Source organism: Heptranchias perlo, chromosome 5, assembly GCF_035084215.1.
Source record: "Heptranchias perlo isolate sHepPer1 chromosome 5, sHepPer1.hap1, whole genome shotgun sequence".
In the NCBI taxonomy this organism is placed as follows: Eukaryota; Metazoa; Chordata; class Chondrichthyes; order Hexanchiformes; family Hexanchidae; genus Heptranchias; species Heptranchias perlo.
The window spans coordinates 72528231-72551470 of NC_090329.1; the positions used below are offsets into that span (position 1 = coordinate 72528231).

General features: G+C 44.9%; 1 protein-coding gene across 50 annotated transcripts in view; it reads left to right on the top strand.

Annotated features, from left to right (window-relative positions):
• trdn (triadin) overlaps positions 1 to 23240 on the top strand; it is a 471335-nt gene that overhangs the window by 127514 nt on the left and 320581 nt on the right. For all 50 annotated transcript variants that reach the window (XM_067984607.1, XM_067984633.1, XM_067984632.1 and 47 more), the window contains one exon: positions 16501 to 16599. In XM_067984607.1, coding sequence (XP_067840708.1) covers positions 16501 to 16599 — 99 coding nt within the window. The remainder of the gene's footprint in view (positions 1 to 16500; positions 16600 to 23240) is intronic.

Genomic DNA, 23240 nt, shown 5'->3' on the forward strand with positions numbered 1-23240 from the left:
ATCCCTGAGGCACACCGCTGGACACAGGCATCCAGTTTGAAAAACAACCCTCGACAACCACCCTCTGTCTTCTGTCGTCAAGCCAATTTTGTATCCAATTGGCTACCTCACCTTGGATCCCATGAGATTTAACCTTATGTAACAACCTACCATGCGGTACCTTGTCAAATGCTTTGCTGAAGTCCATGTAGACCACGTCTACTGCACAGCCCTCATCTATCTTCTTGGTTACCCCTTCAAAAAACTCAATCAAATTCGTGAGACATGATTTTCCTCTCACAAAACCATGCTGACTGTTCCTAATTAGTCCCTGCCTCTCCAAATGCCTGTAGATTCTGTCCCTCAGAATACCCTCTAACAACTTACCCACTACAGATGTCAGGCTCACTGGTCTGTAGTTCCCAGGCTTTTCCCTGCCGCCCTTCTTAAACAAAGGCACAACATTTGCTACCCTCCAATCTTCAGGCACCTCACCTGTAGCGGTGGATGATTCAAATATCTCTGCTAGGGGACCCGCAATTTCCTCCCTAACCTCCCATAACGTCCTGGGATACATTTCATCAGGTCCCGGAGATTTATCTACCTTGATGCGCGTTAAGACTTCCAGCACCTCCCTCTCTGTAATATGTACACTCCTCAAGACATCACTATTTATTTCCCCAAGTTCCCTAACATCCATGCCTTTCTCAACCGTAAATACCGATGTGAAATATTCATTCAGGATCTCACCCATCTCTTGTGGTTCCGCACATAGATGACCTTGTTGATCCTTAAGAGGCCCTACTCTCTCCCTAGTTACCCTTTTGCCCTTTATGTATTTGTAGAAGCTCTTTGGATTCACCTTTGCCTGATCTGCCAAAGCAATCTCATATCCCCTTTTTGCCCTCCTGATTTCTCTCTTAACTCTACTCCGGCAATCTCTATACTCTTCAAGGGATCCACTTGATCCCAGCTGCCTATGCATGTCATATGCCTCCTTCTTATTTTTGACTAGTGCCTCAATCTCCCGAGTCATCCAAGGTTCCCTACTTCTACCAGCCTTGCCCTTCACTTTATAAGGAATGTGCTTACCCTGAACCCTGGTTAACACACTTTTGAAAGCCTCCCACTTACCAGACGTCCCTTTGCCTGCCAACAGACTCTCCCAATCAACTTCTGAAAGTTCCTGTCTAATACCATCAAAATTGGCCTTTCCCCAATTTAGAATTTTAACTTTTGGGCCAGACCTATCCTTCTCCATAGCTATCTTAAAACTAATGGAATTATGATCACTGGTCCCAAAGTGATCCCTCACTAACACTTCTGTCACCTGCCCTTCCTTATTTCCCAAGAGGAGGTCAAGTTTTGCCCCCTCTCTAGTCGGGCCATCCACATACTGAATGAGAAATTCCTCCTGAATACACTCAACAAATTTCTCTCCATCCAAGCCCCTAATGCTATGGCTGTCCCAGTCAATGTTGGGAAAGTTAAAGTCCCCTACTATTACCACCCTATTTTTCTTGCAGCTGTCTGTAATCTCCTTACATATTTGCTCCTCAATTTCCCGTTGACTATTTGGGGGTCTGTAGTACAATCCTATCAAAGTGATCTCTCCCTTCTTATTTTTCAGTTCTACCCATATGGACTCAGTGGGCGAACCCTCGGATATATCCCCTCTCACTACTGCCGTGATGTTCTCCCTAATCAAGAACGCAACTCCCCCTCCTCTCTTACCTCCTGCTCTATCTTTCCTATAGCATCTGTACCCTGGAACATTGAGCTGCCAGTCCTGCCCCTCCCTTAGCCATGTTTCAGTAATAGCTATAACATCCCAGTCCCATGTACCCATCCATGCCCTGAGTTCATCTGCCTTGCCCATCAGACTTCTTGCATTGAAATAAATGCAGTTTAATCTAGTCTTCCCTTGGTCTTTGCCCTGCTTTCTCAGACCATCTGTCCGGTCATGTTCTGTACACTCTCCCTTACTGCCTTTTGTTTCTGTCACCACTTTATTTCCCACTGACTTCCTGCATCGGTTCCCATCCCCCTGCCACATTAGTTTAAACCCTCCCCAACAGCACTAGCAAACACTCCCCCTAGGACATTGGTTCCAGTCCTGCCCAGATGCAGACCGTCCAATTTGTACTGGTCCCACCTCCCCCAGAACCGGTTCCAATGGCCCAGGAATTTGAATCCCTCCCTCTTGCACCATCTCTCAAGCCACGTATTCATCTTAGCTATCCTGTCATTCCTACTCTGACTAGCCCGTGGCACTGGTAGCAATCCTGAGATTACTACCTTTGAGGTCCTACTCTTTAGTTTAACTCCTAACTCCCTAAATTCAGCTTGTAGGACCTCATCCTGTTTTTTACCTATATCGTTGGTGCCTATATGCACCACGACAACTGGCTGTTCACCCTCCCCCTCCAGAATGTCCTGCAGCCGCTCCGAGACATCCTTGACCCTTGCACCAGGGAGGCAACATACCATCCTGGAGTCTCGGTTGCGTCCGCAGAAACGCCTGTCTATTCCCCTTACAATCGAGTCCCCTATCACTATAGCTCTGCCACTCTTTTTCCTGCCCTCCTGTGCAGCAGAGCCAGCCACGGTGCCATGAACCTGGCCACTGCCACCTTCCCCTGGTGAGCCATCTCCGCCAACAGTATCCAAAACGGTATACCTGTTTTGGAGGGAGATGACCGCAGGGGACCCCTGCACTGCCTTCCTACTCTTCCTCTGTCTGTTGGTCACCCATTCACTATCTCCCTCAGTAATTTTTATCTGCGGTGTGACCAACTCACTGAACGTGCTATCCACGACTTTCTCAGCATCGCGGATGCTCCAAAGTGAGTCCATCCGCAGCTCCAGAGCCGTCAAGCGGTCAAACAATAGCTGCAGCTGGACACACTTCCCGCAGGTGAAGGAATCAGGGATACAGGAAGGAGCCCTGAATTCCCACATCCCACAAGAGGAACATGACACGGCGCTGGGATCTCCTGCCATGACTTAACCCTTAAATTAGCTTAAGAACAACTACAATGTCAAGAGAAAAAAAAAGGAAAGAAAAACTACTTACCACTCCCTTTAAGGAGTTTACTCCTTTAAATTGTTCTCAATTTAGAGAATGTTAACTACACTAGGGACCTTGATTCACTAAAAAATAAACGCTACTTCCTATAAGACCTGCAGACCTTCCCTTTCCTTTTACTTCAGTTACTGCAGATAAGGAGAAATACTCACATGAACCTACTCACCAATCAGGTGCCTCCCCTGTGTCGCGTCCCGATCTGATTCCTGACGTCACTTCGAACTCGGTCGCAGCTCCGCTCGGCTCCTCTCAGCTGTTCTCAGCGCTCTGAAATCCCGCCTTTTATCGGACGCTCCCTCCGCTCGGCTCGGCTCCTCTCAGCGCTCTGAAATCCCGCCTTTTATCGGACGCTCCCTCCGCTCGGCTCGGCTCCTGTCAGCTGTTCTCAGCGCTCTGAAATCCCGCCTTTTATCGGACGCTCCCTCCGCTCGGCTCGGCTCCTCTCAGCTGTTCTCAGCGCTCTGAAATCCCGCCTTTTATCGGATGCTCCCTCCGCTCGGCTCGTCTCAGCTGTTCTCAGCGCTCTGAAATCCCGCCTTTTATCGGACGCTCCCTCCGCTCGGCTCGGCTCCTCTCAGCTGTTCTCAGCGCTCTGAAATCCCGCCTTTTATCGGACGCTGCCTCCGCTCGGCTCGGCTCCTCTCAGCTGTTCTCAGCGCTCTGAAATCCCGCCTTTTATCGGACGCTGCCTCCGCTCGGCTCGGCTCCTCTCAGCTCCTCTCAGCGCTCTGAAATCCCGCCTTTTATCGGACGCTCCCTCCGCTCGGCTCGGCTCCTCTCAGCTGTTCTCAGCGCTCTGAAATCCCGCCTTTTATCGGACGCTCCCTCCGCTCGGCTCGGCTCCTCTCAGCTGTTCTCAGCGCTCTGAAATCCCGCCTTTTATCGGACGCTCCCTCCGCTCGGCTCGGCTCCTCTCAGAAGAAGGAAGAAATGGGTGGAAAACTGAGAAAAAGACTGACCAGTACTTTCTCTGGATGGGAAAAGTTAGAGAAAAATAAGGAAAAAAAAGTGGAATAAACAGAAAAAAAGTGGAATAAACAGAAAAATCACAATAGAAAGATTCATAGAGAGAAAGAAAGACGACAGTGGGAAATGGAAAGGAAGAAACAAAACAAAAAATAAAGGGAATAGTAAAAAGCAAAAAAGTTCAAGAGTGCAAAGATCTATGGCCATTCTGTTGCTCTCCCGTCATAAATCCTATGAGAATGTGGCGAAAGGGGCAGTAATTAATCTGGACCTGGATTCCCCGGCTGATAACCTTCCCCACCAGTTACCATGAGGTCTGGTTTGGGTCATTGCTCTTGCCCACCCTAGACAGGGATAGCGGCGTAAGAGGGGACACAGTCAGGGTAGGAGATTCACAAGCTGGGGTTTCTTTGTCCCAGGCTTTACGGATAGTGGAGGGCCAGTATGCTGAGTGAAACCAGGAATACTAGCCAGAAGGTCAATGTATGTGGGGCTCTTCTGGGGTCTAGTTTTTGGAGCTTTCTTCAGCGCTTACAAAAGGGGCAAATGGACATTGTTAAAATATCTTTTTGAAGTGGATGGCAGCAACCAGTTCCCTCCCCAGATCAGGCACTCCACTGGAATTCTGGTCTTACCAGTCAGGCAGGTGCCGAAGATGAACCCCTAGCGCCTCAGATGTCCACCAGCATTATTTAAATGAGGCGACCTCCCCCTGATCCTGCATACTCTGACACTAGAGGTCACAGCCAGGCACATCTCCCTATACTATAGAGTAGGATGTTGGGCCTGCAGATTTTCAGCTCTCAAATCGCAAGGAGTAAGGATGGGAAATGAAGGAGAAATCATGACAAGGAGAATAATAGAAAGAAAAATAAACTGCAGTATCATTAAGAACATTTCCAGGAGTCCACTTCATGTTCTGCGTGATCGATGCAGAGACTAAGATAAACTTGTATTTTTATGAGGCTACTGAAAATTCTGGTCACACTGACGAAAATATAAGTGCGGCAACAGTGATTTCTGTTCGTAAAAATGTTTATCTATATTCAGATCTGATTCAATGTTAGAGACTTGAGAAATAATCATTTTCAATTTTGAAGTACTTATTTTCTAGGGCCATCTGTACAGGATGGTACTGCCTGCTAATTCAGGTCACACATTTCCAGCTTAGCTGTCCTGTAAAACATGAGGCCTTCTGTCATTACAATTTTATATTTTCTACGGGGATTAAAAACTATGTACAGATTTTCAATCGAAAATTTACATGTGAGTAGGATTCCCAACCGTCCTGGAATGACCAGGATTTTCCTGGAATCGGGGTTTCCTATCCCGAGCACTGCCTCCAGCCGTCTGAGAGATCAGTGATTTAAATTTCCTGCTGCAGTGCACCCACATGAACAACAGATATTTATGTGAGGTACAGTAAATAATTATTAACTGTTAGCCTGGCGTCGGGAATCACGGGGGTGGGGGGTTCGTTCTGAAATCGGGGTTGGGGGCTGGAATCGGGGGACTCTGAAATCGGGGGAGGGGGGCTCTGAAATTGGGGGGGGGTCTCTAGTCCAAGTACAGATTAGCTTTGACTGAGGTTCCCAGTTCAGAGTTGTCACCCTCACTTGGAACCAGAGTCCAAGGAGATAGGGAGAGAGTTGGGCCTGTTAAAAGTGGCATTGACTTTGGAGCCTGACCGCACCTCATACAGTGCAGGGGGATGGCTATGGTTTCAGGGTGAATATCAGCGGGTTATAGGATTACTACTAGTTACAGGTAGGCTATTGGGGCATTACATCTTTTGCTACCAGTTACATATGGACTATCAGTGAGTTTTTGTATTACTGTTGGTTATGAGGAGAATCTGAATATTACCACTATTTCTGTTAGTTTTCAGTGCAATTTCAGTGAGTTACCATTACTTTCTGGTGGAATCAAAGTTCTTCCCACCTCCAGTCTCCCCTCTGCGAATCACTCCCCCATCTTCGGATTCCCTTCTTCCCCTCCCCTAGTTTCCCCACTTCGCTACCCCTGGTTTCCCCTCTTCCCCGCCCCCCGGTTTCCCCTCTTCCCTGCCCCCCGGTTTCTCCCCTTCGCCGCCCCTGGTTTCCCCTCTTTGCTACCCTCGGTTCCCCCTCTTCCCCGCCCCCGGTTTCCCCTCTTCCCCGCCCCCGGTTTCCCCTCTTCCCCGCCCCCGGTTTCCCCTCTTCGCCGCCCCCGGTTTCCCCTCTTCCCCGCCCCCGGTTTCCCCTCTTCCCCGCCCCCGGTTTCCCCTCTTCGCTACCCCCGGTTTCCCCTCTTCCCCGCCCCCGGTTTCCCCTCTTCGCCGCCCCCGGTTTCCCCTCTTCCCCGCCCCCGGTTTCCCCTCTTCGCCGCCCTTGCTTTCCCCTCTTCGCTATCCCCGGTTTCCCCTCTTCCCCGCCCCCAGTTTCCCCTCTTCCCCGCCCCCGGTTTCCCCTCTTCCCCGCCCCCAGTTTCCCCTCTTCCCCGCCCCCGGTTTCCCCTCTTCCCCGCCCCCAGTTTCCCCTCTTCCCCGCCCCCAGTTTCCCCTCTTCCCCGCCCCCGGTTTCCCCTCTTCCCCGCCCCCGGTTTCCCCTCTTCGCCGCCCTTGCTTTCCCCTCTTCACTACCCTCGGTTTCCCCTCTTCCCTGCCCACAGTTTCCCCTCTTCGCCGTCCTTGCTTTCCCCTCTTTGCTGCCCTCGGTTCCTCCTCTTCCCTGCCCACAGTTTCCCCTCTTCGCCGTCCTTGCTTTCCCCTCTTTGCTGCCCTCGGTTCCTCCTCTTCCCTGCCCACAGTTTCCCTCCTGGTTCTTGGAACTTGTCGCACAACAACTGCTGGCCCGATATCACAAGCAAAAATACTCAACTACAGAGGACCCAACCTTTATAAGGCAATAATAATATTTGTAGAAGTTACGTGATCAGATGTCACGTGATCAGGCATCACATGATCAGATATCATGTGGTAAGAATATCATGAGTTCAAACCTCCAGGAATGCCTCCAACCAGTGTTGGCAACCCCATGTGTGAGCTCTTGGCAGGGAGCCTCACGCAACAGAGCACATATCGAAAACTTAGCCGTACACTACCACACTTTTCTTACCATTAGGGTAATGTGCCCCCAAATTTCTGACATGTACTCACTGTCACGAACACAGGCTCGTAAAATTACCTCTTTATAGTTTCTTAGTTTATGGTCAGCCATTGTCTAGTTTTCAATTCATACCATCTTATTTAACTTTCCTCTTTAATACAAAGAACTTACCAGCGTATATTTTGAACGTTCCTTTCTCGTTTTAACGGCTTGGATCAGATTGTTGTCAAAAAGGCAACTTGACTCAGGTGCCTTTTTCTACACGAATAGGATTACTGAGTTCCTTAAACCCATCATCACAGTATGAGTCAACCTTCTTCTTGTCTATGCATGGTTTCTCTATGTTTCCCTATCAAATACTGGATACATGTTTTATAATCTACAATGTCTTGCAGAAAGTTTTGCCTCCCTAAATTTCTATTCCATGGATCTGGATATATAGCCTAACATTTTCTTTGTGTTTAATCTCACAATGTAGAGATAGTTTTAAGAAGTGGCACACTATCATTGAATAATATATTTTTCACCTTCTTCAAGGTTGAATCATTTTATGTAACCATATAAGTGTCAGTTTGACTAAGTTGATAGCACATTTTAGATTTGACTGCATAATCTAGATTGACACTTCGGTGCAGTACTAAGTGAGTGGTACAGTTATTAGTTGTGACAAGCATGAAGTAATTTTGTCTGTGTTCGTTTATCGATTAGTTTCTTTATTGTTGGCCACATGATGAATTTTATTACAGTTGATTTTTTCTGCAAAGTACAGGATTGCATAGTTTGGTGAGCCAAGCCAAAAGTTAATATATATACAGATGCAAAATTATACTTCTATAGCCAGTTTCTTTCAGATAATAGATAGTTTCATATGTTAATTGTTTAAATGGATAAGCTTTAAATCTTAAAACATCTGAACCACAGAGGGTTCCCGACATTCTGGAATGTCTGAAATCCACCTATAATTTAACTCTTTTAGTTCTGGTATCCCAGAATGATACCAGGACTATAAAAGTGGCAAATTATGAGGACAGCTTACATAAACTTGACTTGTATTCCATTGAGTTTAGAAGGTGATCTAATCGAGGTGTCTAAAATGATAAAGGGATTCAATAGGGTAGATACAGAGTAACTATTTCCTCTGGTGGGGAATGCAGAACAAGAAGTCATAATTTTAAAATTAGAGCCAGGCCATTCAGGAGTGAAGTCAGGAAGCACTTCTTCAGATCGAGGTTAGTAGAAATCTAGAACTCTTTCCCCTGAAAGGCTGAGTCAATTGAGGCTTTCAAAACTGAAATCGATAGATTTTTGTTGGGAAAGAGTATCAAGGGATATGGAGCAAAGGTGAGTAAATGGGGTTGAGGTACAAATCAGCTATGTGCCAATTGAATTGAGCAGGTGCAGGAAGGGGCAGGGTTGACTGCAGGCTTTTGATGGACAGCTCTGCAGGCAGAAACCTCTGATTGTGGAGGGGGAGGGGGAGTAAGGGGTGGGGACGTTGCCTGAGGCCATCCAGTTTACAGCCAGTAGAGGGCCGAGGCTAGTTTAACTCCATTAGTAGTGTTTCATTATGTAAGAAGCGAACAACCATTTCAAGGATTTAGTTATGTTGAAAGATGGCCTGAGGAAAGCATCTTTATTGTTTTGATATGTCGTGTAGGATAGAGAAGTTGACTGTAAATACACTGTTTTGCAATAAATACTGTTCATTTACCTGTTCTATGTGAAATAAGTTGTCAGTTAGTTTATAGTCTTGGTCTGATAGTGTACATATTCAATCTGTCTACTGAAGATGAGGAGAATCACATGTTGGCATGTAGTACATTTCAATCAGCTGGCATTAAGTAAAAGGGTTCTTTGTTCAATTCCTGGGTCTTACTATGTTTTCCTAGAAATTGGGCATAGGATCATAGGAAATACAAGGTCGGCCTATGGGAGTGGTTGGTAACGCTGACTCCTTATCGAATATTTAGCATAAAACTCAAAAACGTAACAGATTCTGTCCTTCAGATGAGACAGTAATGTGAAGCCCCGTCTGCCTGTTCAGATGGATGTTGAAGATCCCATGGACCTATTCAAAGAAGAACCGGGGAGTTCTCCTGGTGTACTAGCCAACTTTCTTCACTCAACTAACACTATCAAGACAGATTAACTCGTCATTTATTTCATTGCTGCAGGATTTTGCTGTGTGCAAAATGATTGCTGTATATGCTAAATAACATAACAACAGTCAGCATTTCAAAGGAACTAATTGCCTGTGAAGAGCTCTGGGCTGTTTTCGACAGATGTGATAAAGTGCTATTTAAGTGCAGCTCATTATTTAATATTTGGATTATGTGGTACTAATCAAAATTGAATGGAGTTGGAGATCATATTGCCAAAAATGAACTTGGAAATTCTGCTGATACTCCTTTAATATGGGCTAGTGATGAGATCAAAAAATTAAAGGTACAAGCACTGATTCCCAAGTAATTCCATTGTTTACGGTTTCCCTAATGAATGAAATGACATCTAAAACCATTTACTTCTTTCTATTGACCAACTCATTTTTGAAACTTACAATTTGTTCTTGAATTTCATGAGCTGCTATGTTTACCAAACTATTTATGTTACTTGTTAAAAAGAACCTAGGTCCAAAGAAGTATTACCTGCCAGACTGCTGCTCTGCATTTATTTTGTGATATTATCAAAAATATTGGGCGCTAAATTGGGCCGTGTTGCACCCGTTGTTCAGTGCAACACAGCCTCCTGAACATCCAAGATGGCGTCTTGGATTTGCACGTGCGCTGATCGCCATCTTGGTAAAGGCTTTAGCGTATGCGCAAATAATGAATGCCGGCATCATGTAAAGTAGGGAGAAAATGCGTTTGACCAGTGTGCAACGCTGATTTAAAGTGATACACACCATTTTGGCGCTTAATGCTCCACTCAATACACTGTCTTAACCGTGACCATCTAAGTATGTCTTAGAGTGCTTGGAGGACCCCCCACCAGCGTTATTTAAAGGGACTATGCAAGATTTACAGGTTAGTTGCTGGATTATTGTTTCTGGCTGCTGATGTATTGGTAACTGTTTTTGGAAGTCTCCTGTGCTTGAATACCAGGATGAGGGATCATAGCCTAACATTTAGAGCCAGGACATGCAGGAGTGAAGTTAGGAAATGCTTCTACACGCAAAGAGTGGTAGAAGTTTGGAACGCTCTTCTGCATATGGCAATTGATGCTAGCTCACTTGTGAATTTTAAATCTGAGATTGATATATTTCTGTGAACCAAGGGTATTAATGGAAATGGGACTAAGGAGGGTATATGGAGTTAGGTCATACACCAACCATGATCTCATTGAATGGCGGAATAGGCTCGACGGGCTAAATGCCACTGCCACTTGCTGCCTCCTCTTATGCGCCACCTTCTCCTGCAAGAAAGCGGAATGTGTGTCTGGGTGATGTGCCTGTCATGGTTGCATAACTGCCAGTGTGTGTGGCTTGTGAGTTGTGGGTGGGCGGCTTGCAACAGTGATAATGTGTAAGGTTGAGAGGAAGCATCTGATTGGAAGAGTTGAGTACTGATAGAAAGGGTTGTTGGTATGTGGGTGATGGGGGGTGTAATGTGTGGAGCAGTGGATGCGGCTAGTGGTGCAGTTGGTAGGAGACGCCACTTGACAGTTGACCTCACTCACCTTGACCAGTCGTGTCAAAGCATGAACTTCTTCCTGCACTGCATCCACGTTTGTGGTGCTATGTGCCTGGTATTGACTGCCTCCCACTGCCTTTTGAGCATATACCTGGAGGACCTCTTGCCCCCCCCCCCCCCCAACCCAACGGAAAAAGGATGGCCCACCTTCTATCCACCTCTTGCACCAAGGCCTCTAGTGTATCAGGAGAGAATCTTGGTGTACGCATTCTCACAGGCCTGGTACTAACTCGGACCGGCAGGTTGGTGAGGTATGGTATGCAGATTGGAGGATGTGGGATTTAGTGGTGCGCAACCTTTATTTAATGTTTTAACATTATTCACCAGTTTTAAACATAGGGACAGGACCAGCATCTGTGTTTTACATGTGTGATGTCTGATCTCCATTCAGACTCCGTGCAGACAGCAGACTATTATTTTTAGCAAATTACAGGTACCGACTACCTTTAAGAGATTTGTCAGAGAGACAGCCTGCCTTTAAGAGATTCGGGCACCCCCTGCTGGTGGAAAGTTTGAATGTCATTCAATCCTCATGTCAATGCTGGTTTTTTAACACTTGGCTGAGGTGAGTGTTGAACCAGAACGAATGCCTTGTCCTGCCTGCAACAGAAGCACCGGGTGTGGTTAATGGCGGATAGTGGTACCCAACCCACGCCCGGTTTCGGGGGTTAACCAATTTAAACCCCAGTGTACTTCCATACCACTAATCCTGTTAATAAGAACACTTTGAAATTGTTCCATTTCAATGGTTTTTAAAATTCATTTTATAACTGATTGTGACTTTATCACTACTGTCCAGAATTTTTTACTCAATTCTTAATTTGAAAATTCATGTGATGTATCTTATTTTGAAGTCCTCCAATGTATTCCATATTTCCAAATTAATTATTCAAAATTTTTGCATATCTTTGAGAAAAGCGAACTACTGCGGTTGCTGGAAATCTGAAGTAAAAACAGAAAATGCTGGAAATACTCTGCAAGTCAGGCAGCATCTGTGCAGAAAGAAACAGAGTTAACATTTCAGGTCGATTCTGTTTTTACTTCTATTTTCTTTACTTCTTTTACTATTCTTATATGAATGCTATCAGAAGATTGTGCTTTGCTTATTTTAGCCTTTAGCCTTTTGACAACCATTTCCTTGCTTATAACTGCTTTCCTGGGAATTTGCTTACTACACCTGAGATAATTGTGTGAACATTGATGAGAAAAAAATCATTCAAAATTTCCATACTCTGCCGGGAGATTGATTACTTTGTCTTCTCTATTCTCTAAATAATTCTGACCGTTACAAATATGATCCTCCTTAATCCTTATTTTGTGAATCCATAGTTTTCTTTTATTCTTTTAACTAGCTATCCATTTTCCTGTTTTCTTATGTCTCTAGAAGCATTTTCCTTTGTCCTTTATAGTAACCTTCATATAAAAGCAGATTATCTTGTCACACACCGAGTGTACTGTGTGAAATTTTGGTCTCCTTACCTAAGGAAAGATATACTTGCCTTAGAGGTGGTGCAACAAAGGGTAGACTGATTCCTGGGATGAGAGGATTGTCCCAGGAGGAAAGATTGAGTAGAATGAGCCTATACTCTCTGGAGTTTAGAAGAATGAGAGGTCATCTCATTGAAATATATAAGATTCTAAGAGGGCTTGACAGGGTAGATGTTGAGAGGATGGTTCCTCTGGCTGGAGAGTCTAGAACTAGGGGACATAGTCTCAGAATAAGGGGTCAGACATTTAGGACTGAGATGAGGAAGAATTTCTTCACTCAGAGTGTCATGAATATTTGGAATTCTCAACCCGAGGGCTTGGATGCTCAGTTGTTGAGTATATTCAAGATTGAGATCGCTAGATTTTTGGACTCCAATGGCCCGATATTACCAGGGTGGCGGGTTCGCGGCGGGGGTGAGGGGGGGACGATTTGGCACGTGGGTAACGTGCCCAGTGAAATCAGTCTGCCCCGAACGCAATCGCAGGCTAATTGGATCCACTTACCTCTTGTTCCGAGTTCCTCGCTGCTGAGCTGCGCGGTGGGTGGACTGCGCATGCGCAGTAAGGTCTGTCAGCTGGAGGAGCTCTATTTAAAGGGGAAGTCCTCCACTGACTGATGTTGCAAGAAATAGGAAAAATTACAGCATGGAGCAGACCATGGCGAAGGCTGCTCCCAGGTTTTATGATGCCTCACTCCAGGTATCATTGGATGGGGTGAGGAGGAGGGGGAGGACAGAGATCTTCTCCCCGGCAGGCGAGAGGAAGCGGCCTGACTCTGCCACCAAGAAGGCCTGGCTCGAGGTGGCAGAGGAGGTCACCTGCACCACCAACATATCGCGCACCTGCATACAGTGCAGGAGGCGCTGCAATGTCCTAAGTAGGTCTGCCAAAGTGAGTACACCTACTCATTCCCCTACACTCCGTCTGCCACATCACCGCCCCCACCCCACATCTCCTTCAGCACTGCCAAAACTACTCAGTCACATCACCCCTCACACCCACTGAAACCTTATCCTCATCTTACCTGCACTTACTCACCTCACCAGTACTCATCCCGCCACTACCACTCAACCCAATCCTCATACAATCTCATGGCTCTATCCCATACTCACCCTCTCATGCATCTCTTTCACAGTCAGCCTCACTCAACCTGCCACTACCTGTGCTGCAGCCACAGGGCATGCATCACATATGTGCAGTAGGAAGCGTAAGACAAACGTGTCGTGAGCATGAAGGGGATGCACGAGGGTGTTTGAGGGTTTGTCATGGTTTTTACTTATATTTAATTTCTGACCAACTCACATTACATGTTATATTGGCACCACTACTGCCACGCCTTTGCGAGTCTTGTCTGGTTTGTGCAATAATGCCCTTTCCTGAGGATCACAATGAAGACCCACACCTGATGCCACCCATTGTGTCACTGCAGAGTGGGTGTAGGTGTATTTGCAGGGCTCTTTTGTGCAGACGACTGAGAGACGTCGGCGATGTCCCCGGTGGCACCCTGGAAGGATGCGGAGGAGAAGTTGTTGAGGGCAGTGGTGACTTTGACAGCGACAGATAAGAAGTTTGTGCTCGGGCCAGCCGGGAGCAGCTCAGCATGAAGGAGGCTGCAGATGTCCACGACTACATGTCGAGTGACTCTGAGCCTCCATGTGCACTGCTGCTCAGAGAGGTCCAGGAAGCTGAGCCTCGGTCTGTGGACCCTGTGGCGAGGGTAGTGCCCTCTGCGACGCATCTCTCTCTGCCGTTGCCCTCCCTCCTGCTGTGCAGGTGGATGTGTCACAGCACTGTGTTGTGGAGCTCCACGTGTCAGAGGTGGACGGCGTGGCCGGCGAGGCTGGTGATGCTGTTCGCCCTCCGAGGTGGTCATGACTGCAGCTACGGCGGCCCCCATCCGGAAGATGTACATCTGAGGGGGTCCGCAAGTTAGGTACATGTGTCTGGACACCGGGGTAAGTGAGCAAGTTGGTGAATTTTATTGTTAGGAGGAGGGTGGTGGAGGCCAAACTTTGTCCAAAGTGACAGAGTTGCCTCCTGCAGTGAGTGAGGGTCTCCCCTCCCCCCACCTGTCAAATGGACCTTTGCAGCTGCTGCAGGCTGATGGCTGCAACACGTCCATTTGAACTGGGAGAGTTTCCCCCAGTACGGGAAACAGTCCCAGTTGTATGTAAAATCCCAACCCTCCTAAAATATCCCGTTAATCAGGTCTGTAAACGATCTGAAATACCTAAATAAATAGCTTAAGTGGCACCCCGCCGGCTTTAATTGCCGGCGGGAGTCCCACATGCGGGGGCTGCACGTGCATGTCAGCGTGTCTGTGGGAAACCCGGAAGTGGGCGGGTTGGAGCCGGGCTCCCGACCTGCCCCGGGAATCCCCGAGGGGCTATATGGCCTTCTGCTGCTCCTATTTCCTATGTTTGTCATTATCATATTACTGTTTGTTGGACCTTGCTGTGTGCAAATTTGCTGCCACGTTTCCTACATTACAACAATGAATACACTTGAAAAAGTACTTCATTGGCTGTAAAGCATTTTGGAACATCGTGGAAGTCGTTATATAAATGCAAGTTGCTTCGTTCTTTCTTTAATCTGTACTTCTTAATTTACTGAATTAAATTTCAGTCCTGAATTAACCTCTTATGTACATTCACTATCTACCAGTATAGCATTGGTATGACACTGGTTCACACTGATGCTAAACTTGGAGGTGTGAATTTACATGGTGGTTTATGTCGTTTTTTTCTGGGGTTTCCATGGCTCTTCCTCTGAAGTTACAACCGAGGAGCAGGAGAACCTCGGTGAAAATTCACCCTCGGCGAGTAAATCAGGTACCAAGGCCCGAAGTGAGGTGAAGTGTGACTACCACTACCAGGGAGTTTCACTCTGCTTCACTCTGGAGTCAGATCGGGCCCTGATATTGCATTCAGGCTGCATTCATACTATAACTGCAGCAGTAGTGTGAAGTGAAATCGCCTTGCACCAATGCTGCTGCTTTAGTGAGAATAAACCCTTATTCTTGAGAGTATATAGTTCGATTGTGTGATTTGCAGTTTTTCTTTAAAATTAACAAATTTCTCTACTGCTTTTTGGTATAAACAAAAGACATAAGGGGTAATTTAACAAAATTACAATCCTGGCTGATGAGGCTTCCTGGCAGTAAAGTTACCACTATAGCATATCATAAGTGCTTCTACATGAGGCTGACTAGAATCACTCAAATGACTGCTACAGATACTGACATTAAAATCCATGGAAACAGGAAACAGGGACAGTATTAAATTCTGTTGTTAGAGATTTTAAGTTGGTATTTTTAATTAGTACCATTTTCTTCCTTTGTGCTTCCCATGTGTTTTTTTTCCTTAAATGGCTCCTTGTTAGGCCATCTGATCCTCTCAGATGAATGTATGTCAATGAGTTCTCCACAACCACTGTCTCCTAGGACCACCTGTGATAATGTGATGGGAAGTGAACTTGCAGTGGTACATCAGCAGCAATGTCAGCTTGCACATTTGTTTTTCACGTGATCACAAGGTCATAGGATAAATGCAGCTAGAGGGGTCAGCTGACCTATTTTAGTTCATCTAAACAGTTCCCCCATGATGAAGAGCTTGATCAATCTTTATAAAATTTTCCAAACATCAGTCCTAAATAGACCTTTCACCAGTTTTAGCCTAAGCCCCAGTTTCCTACTAGCTTGGTTTACTATAAAATAGTGCTTCGGATTTTCCTTACCTATAACTGTTAATGAGAAGAAGAAGATACCATTTAATATCTTCCACAAAACCTCTCTCGTTTGCCCACTGTCAAGGCTGTAGACTTTAGTTTCCCCATAATTCAATCCTTTGATGGCAATTTCTTATTTCTTATGTTTGGTATTTTAACTTGTTTACCAAAACCTTGATCTGTTACACATATGGTACTTGCACCAATTGCCTGTGTTTGAATGCTTTGCGGCATCACAACATTGTTCAATGGACAAACTAAAATAGAAAAAGAGCCATTATGGTAATTAGATAGAGTGAAGCATAATGTAATCATTGCAGTTGCTGGAGGTTTATGGTGCTTCTCTAGTATAATGCTAAGGTTGAGTTTTGAATGATGTAATAATATAAACAGCTTTCCAATGTGTTTATAACAATTGTGATCACAATCTCATCAGTTCCTTAATTTCTATTTCATGAAATGCTTCTTTTCACTGCAGGACATCCAGCAGCTCCTGCAGCCACTTCAGCTCCAGAACTCCTAAAACCTCCAGCAAAGAAACTTCCAGCCAAGAAACCTACTGGACCAGCTGTTCGAGGCAAGTAATGCTTTTTTGTCTTGACTGGCAGAATATTCAAAAACACTCATGCAGGCTATGCTACATATTTGTCACATAATAAATGAAGTGTGTAACTGATAGTTGCTTTTGTTAGTTTTTGCAATGTCTTATGCAATTTTAGACCCATTTTACCTATTAAAGCATTTGTGTCCTTTTTGTGCTGATCATGCTTTGAAGTTCAATTAAGGTCTATCAGTTCAAAATCTTACAATGAGCCATCAGTAAGTATGTTGGTATAATACACAGAGTGATATATAATGAATTACAATCAGTACTTCTAATAGACATAACAGACGAAGAGAATGCAGGTCAACTGGTTTATGAATGATAGAATTTCAAGATTAAGTGAAGCCATGAGCACAATGTTATCGTTTATGTATATCATGCACCTGGAATCCATTCACTGTCTGTGGGAAAATGTTTGATTTGTCCATAGGGTGCATAGTATATTGATTGATTCAAATCGTTCACTCACTGAAAAAAAAAACATTTTCGCACTGACTTTATTTTCTGTGTCATTATACCATAGCTAATGAGCAACTGACAACCACCATAGAGTAATCAATCAAACCACAGATAAAGAATGATTTTCAAGCTCCTTTCAGTGTCCATGTTGGTTTCCCACTCACTCCACTACCTACTCCTGAAAAAAACATAATGGCCCAGAATTTGCTGGAGCGAGACATTTTGCCCTGGTAGTTAGACTTGTTCGGATACATTTAGGTTTTAAAATGATTTGCCCTCAAGGTTACTGGAAGTGCGAGCTGATAACGGCGCAGCGAGGGAAACATCTGGGACCTTGGTGAACAATGGGACAAACACTGTATCTCCTTAACAAATGAGACTTAAGGATTGAGAAATAAGCAGAGGAAGGACTGAGAAGGAGGGTGAATTAAAGGGAGTGAATTCAATGTCAAATCAGGTACAGGAAGAGAAATAAAGATTCGGAAAGAAAGATTGGATAAAGAGAGAGAGAAAAAAGGCAGGAAGGAAAAGTAAGAAAAAACATTTTTAAATTTAAAATTTGATATTTTTAAAATCTCCAACAACAACTCACAACCTGAAGGAATGAGACTTCACACTTTTAATTGTTCACTTTTTGGGCAAGAGAGGTTGATTGGCAGTCATTAACAATTATCAGGCGCTAAATTGGGCCGTGTACCGCCCGCTGTTTCGGCACGACAAGGCCTCTCTGACATCCAAGATGGCGTCTTGGATGTGCACGTACGTTTCCAGCGTGACGTGCGCCGGATGCCATCTTTTTATCGGAGTTAGCGCAGGTGCAGTTAACGAATGCTGGAATCATGTAAAGTAGGGATAAAATGGCTTCAATCAGTGTGCAACGCTGATTTAAAGTGATAGACACCATTTTGGGACTCAATGCACAATCTTAACCCCGACCATCTCAACGTGTCTTAGAGTGCCTGGAGGACCTTCTACCAGTGCTATTTAAAGGAACCATGCAGGATTTACAGGTTAGTGGCTGGATTATTGCTTCTGGATGCTGAGACATTTGTAACTGCTTTTGGAGGTCTCCTAGACTTGAATACTAGGATGCAGGGACATAGCCTAACATTTAGAGCCAGGACGTGCAGAAGCGAAGTTAGGAAATGCTTCTACACGCAAAGGGTGGGAGACGTTTGGAACGCTCTTCTATAGATGGCAGTTGATGCTAGCTCACTTGTGAATGTTAAATCTGAGATTGATAGATTTCTGTGAACCAAGGGAATTAAGGGAATATGGGTCTACGGCAGGTATATGGAGTTAGGTCACATGATCTTATTGAATGGTGGAACAGGCTTGAGGGGCTAAATGCCACTACCACTTGCTGCCTCCTAATATGCACCACCTTGTCCTGCAAAAAAGCAGGACGTGTAACTGGATGATGTGCCTGTCATCGTTGAATAGCTGCCAGTGTGTGTGGCCTGTGAGTTGTGGGTGGGCGGCTTGAAACAGTGGTAATGTGTAAGGGTGAGAGGAAGCATCTGGTTGGAAGAGTTGAGTACTGATGGAAAGAGTGAGTTTGTTGGTATGTGGGTGATGGGGGGTGTAGTGCGTGGTGCAGTTGGTAGAAGACGCCACTTGACAGTTGACCTCACCTTGACCACTCATGTCAAAGCATTGAACTTCTTCCTGCACTGCATCCATGTTCATGATGCTGTGCGCCTGGCATTGACTTCGTCCCCCACTGCCTCCCACTGCCTTTTGGATATATGTCTGGAGGGCCTCTTGCCCCCAACCTCTGCAAGTATAGGATGTCCCTCTTTCTGTCCACCTCTTGCACCAAGGCCTCTAGTGCATCAGCAGAGAACCTTGGTTCACACACTCTCGCAGGCCTGGTACAAACTCAGATCGGCAGATTGGTGAGGTCTGGCGTGCAGATTGGAGGATGTGGGATTTAGTAGTGCGCAAACCTTTATTCAATATTTTAACATAACCCATCAGTGTGTAAACTTAGGGATGGGACCTGCATCTGTGTTTTACGTATGCGATGTCTGATCTCCGTTCAGACCCTGTGCAGACAGTAGACTGTTATTTTCAGCAAATAACAGGTACCAGCTACCTTTAAGAGATTACTAAGAAACATTCTCCCTTTAAGAGATTGAGTTCCCCCTGATGGTGGAAAGTGCGAATTGCATTGATTGCAAGTGCAAGGCCCGGAATGGAACGCTGATTGCAGGTGAGTCCTCGGGCCGGCTGAAACTTGCGTCCTGCCTGCGCAGAGGTCATTGGACGCGGGGAAATAGCACATCATGCTGTCTACGCCCAAAAATGGCCCTGATCCAATTTTTCCCCCACCATGTTGTTAAATTGTACTTACACTTTTAATTACTGGAACTAACTTTCTGTGGTGAGTTTAATGGGCAATTAATGTGCAAATGCAGCAACTTAATGAAAATCACGGGGAGGTTAAGGGTGAGATGCCCTTTTTGCAAAGCTAACGGCGGAGTGGCACAAATCAGCCTGTAACTTGTGGCGATTCGCAATTGACAGGATATCTCTTCCTCACCACAAGTTGTTGGCTGATTTGCACACTAATAGTGACCCACGTCATTCACATGCTGTTATTTTTTCAGCAAATTCTGGATCGATAAATGTAACAAAAATGTAAAATTCCAATAAAAAACCATTAAATATCCCATAAAGTTACTTTTCCCCTGTACAGGCTGCCCTTCTCTCTGGGGGAGAACGTGGATATTTTATGTGTGCAATGCATGCTGATATTTTTACATCTTCATGCATCTATGCAGTCAGTGTCCTTCAATGCTGCTTTTGCGGACTCAGTGCATACACAGTATGTAAGTGCCTCTCTGGTGGTTTACACAGCAAAGACATCACATATCGACTTTGTGACCTCCAGATCATCGCAGTAACTTTTCCCAGCAGCTGCAGCCTCTGTCTCTGCTTGGTGGGTAGAGGCTGTAACAACTGGAAATGAAAAGTGACTGAAAGATCGTCAAACTGGGTAAAACAGATAAAAACAGAAAATGCTGCAAGCACTCAGCAAGTCAGACAGCATATTTGAAGAGAACGGGCAGGTTAATGTTACAAGTGTAAAAATCACAGGTGAACAACAATTTAATTTTTTTCCCCAGTTCTGATAAAGGGTCTACAGCTGAAATGTTAATTTGCCTGTTTTCTCCACATATTATCTGATTTATTTCAGATTTCCAGCGTTTACTGTTTTTGCTTTTTAATTGTTTGGAATGGGGAGTCTGGGTATTGTAAAACTTTCTATTCAGCTTTTATACAAACTGCACACTTTCAGGCCCTGGCTACTAAATGGCCTGTGTTTCGGCTACTCGTCCCTATTGCCACATTTTGCTTAACTCTGATGTCGACATACTTTGTTTAGAAGATGGCATGGCACATTGCCATGGTAATTATTTGGTTATGAGACAGAGCCAGGAGATAGCATAGATTGTCAATAATTTTAAGAGAACTTATATGGGCATCTAAGAATGCTCTGAATTTTTAAACTGAAAGTCATTGGGCCAGAAATTCCATTTTAAATAATGGTAAGCCTAACAGCGCTCACCATTAATGGGCAAACCGAAGAGCAAATTCTGGTGACCGCACATACGCAGTCAAACACGGAAATCCCGAACTTGCTCTTCCTGAATCACCTGTGATCTGAAAGCTTCACGTTAAAGGGACCTCGCCGGCTGCAATCAATGGACCAGCGTCAACTTGCTCTCCTGCCCAGCTGGAAATAAACTAATCTTGTCACAAAAAAAGGTATGCTGAGTTTTTTAGGTCTAAACTAACTTTTAACAGTGTGGTAAGTATTAATGACGACCAAACAACCTCTCTGGCATTGAAAATTAACTTTTAAAAATGTGGAGTCTCATTACTTCTGATTTTAATAGTTTATGAACATTTTAAAAAAATGTAATTAAAAAATTTAATTTTTTTAACTTTTTCTTTCTGTCTCTTTTATCTCAGTCTTTTAATCTTACTGTCTCTTTATTTCGCTTTCTCTATCTCATATTAACCTTATCGGGCACTTCCTGGTTAATAGTCTGCCTGTTTGTCAATGAGTTTCACTTCCTGGTTTGCACAGCATGGCTTGCTTCAAGCTGATTGGTTGAGGGGACATAGAGATCCTTCCCTGCTCACACAGCCTGGGAAAGAACACTGATGTTTCTTGAAATTGCATTTCGAGGAAGATGCCGCCAAAAGGAATGCGGTAACTTAGTGGGTGAATTTAACTCTAATGAGCTGCGAGCACTGCTGGTTTGCCGCTCAGAGCAATTTACGGGTCAATATTTCCATTTCATATGCTTGCAACCAGAAATCATCGCCCTGATATTTATGGGGATAGGGGGAGGGAGCAGGAGAGAATGGTTGGGGGTGAGTTGGAGGGGGAACCTGGAAATGCCGAATTTAATGGCAGGACCTCATTATCATTTTTTTCCTCTGTTTCCCGCCCGGCAACTGGCCTGATTGACAGGCTGGCCTGCTGCAGCTGGGCGGGAAAGCTAGTGGTAGAAGGCTGCAGCAGGGGATCGTTGGGGACTGTACCCAGCAACCAGGAAACACCGCTGGTTGGTGCGGGAGGAATGTCGGATCAGCAATCGGGTGGGAGAGGGGGCCGGGAGAGATGGTGGGTTTGGAGGGGTGGGGGTTGTCCGATTGTGGCAGAAGATTTGCTTGAGGGGCCTCGGGGAAGCACCCCTGCTTCTCCTTGCCCACAAGCAGTGCTCTAAAAAAGCACTTAACTGCTGGATCCAGCTGCTCCCACCTCCCTTCAGCTGCCAGTTTTTCCCAAGCCCTGGGAAACCCGCCCCACAGCCGTTAAACTTAAATTGCTGCTAAAATATCAGGAACGGAGACTCATTTGTGTACTAAAGGAAAACTGGCTAACAAAAGAAATTAAGGATAGTATTAGATCCAAAGAGGAGTCACGTAAAGTTGCCAGAAAAAGTAGCAAGCCTGAGGATTGGGAGCAGTTTAGAATTCAGCAACAAAGGACCAAGAGATTGATAAAGAGGGGAAACATAGAGTATGAGGGTAAACTTGCAAGGAACATAAAAGTGGACTGTAAAAGCTTCTACAAGTATGTAAAAAGAAAAAGATTAGTGAAGATAAATGTAGGTCCTTTATAGTCAGAAACTATAGAATTTATAATGGGGAATAAGGAAATGGCAGAGCAATTAAACAAATACTTTGGTTCTGATTTCATGGAAGAGGACACAAATAACTTCCCAGAAATGCTAGGGAACCAAGGTTCTAGTGAGAAGGAGGAATTAAAGGAAATTAGTATTAGTTATAAAATAGTGCTGGAGAAATTAATGGGACTGAAAGCCGATAAATCCCCAGGACCTGATAATCTGCATCCTAGAGTACTAAAAGAGGTAGCCATGGAAATAGTGGATGCATTGGTTGACATCTTCCAAAATTCTATAGATTATGGAACAGATCCTGCAGATTGGACGGTGGCAAATGTAACCCCACTATTTAAAAAAGGAGGGAGAGAGAAAACAGGGAACTACAGACTGGTGAGCCGAACATCAATAGTAAGGAAAATGCTAGAGTCTATTATAAAGGATGTGATAACAGGACACTTAGAAAATATCAACAGGATTAGACAAAGTCAACATGGATTTATGAAAGGGAAATCATGTTTGTCAAACCAACTGGAGTTTTTTGAGGATGTAACTGGTAGAATAGATAAGGGAGAACCAGTGGATGTGGTTTATTTGGATTTTCAGAAGGCCTTTGATAAAGTCCCACATTAGAGGTTACTGTGCAAAATTAAAGCACATGGGATTGGCGGTATTATACTATCATGGATTGAAAATTGGTTAACAGACAGGAAACAGAGAGTAGGAATAAATGGTTCTTTTTAAGGATGGCAGGCAGCAACTAGTGGGGTACCGCAGGGATCAGTGCTTGGGCCCCAGCTATTCACAATATATATCAATGATTTGGATGAGGGAACCAAATGTAATATTTCCAAGTTTGCTGACGACACAAAACTAGGTGGGAATGTGAGTTGTGAGGGGGATACAAAGAGGCTTCAAGGTGATTTAGACAAGTTGAGAGAGTGGGCAAATACATGGCAGATGCAGTAAAACATGGATAAATATGAAGTTATCCACTTCGGAAGGAAAAAC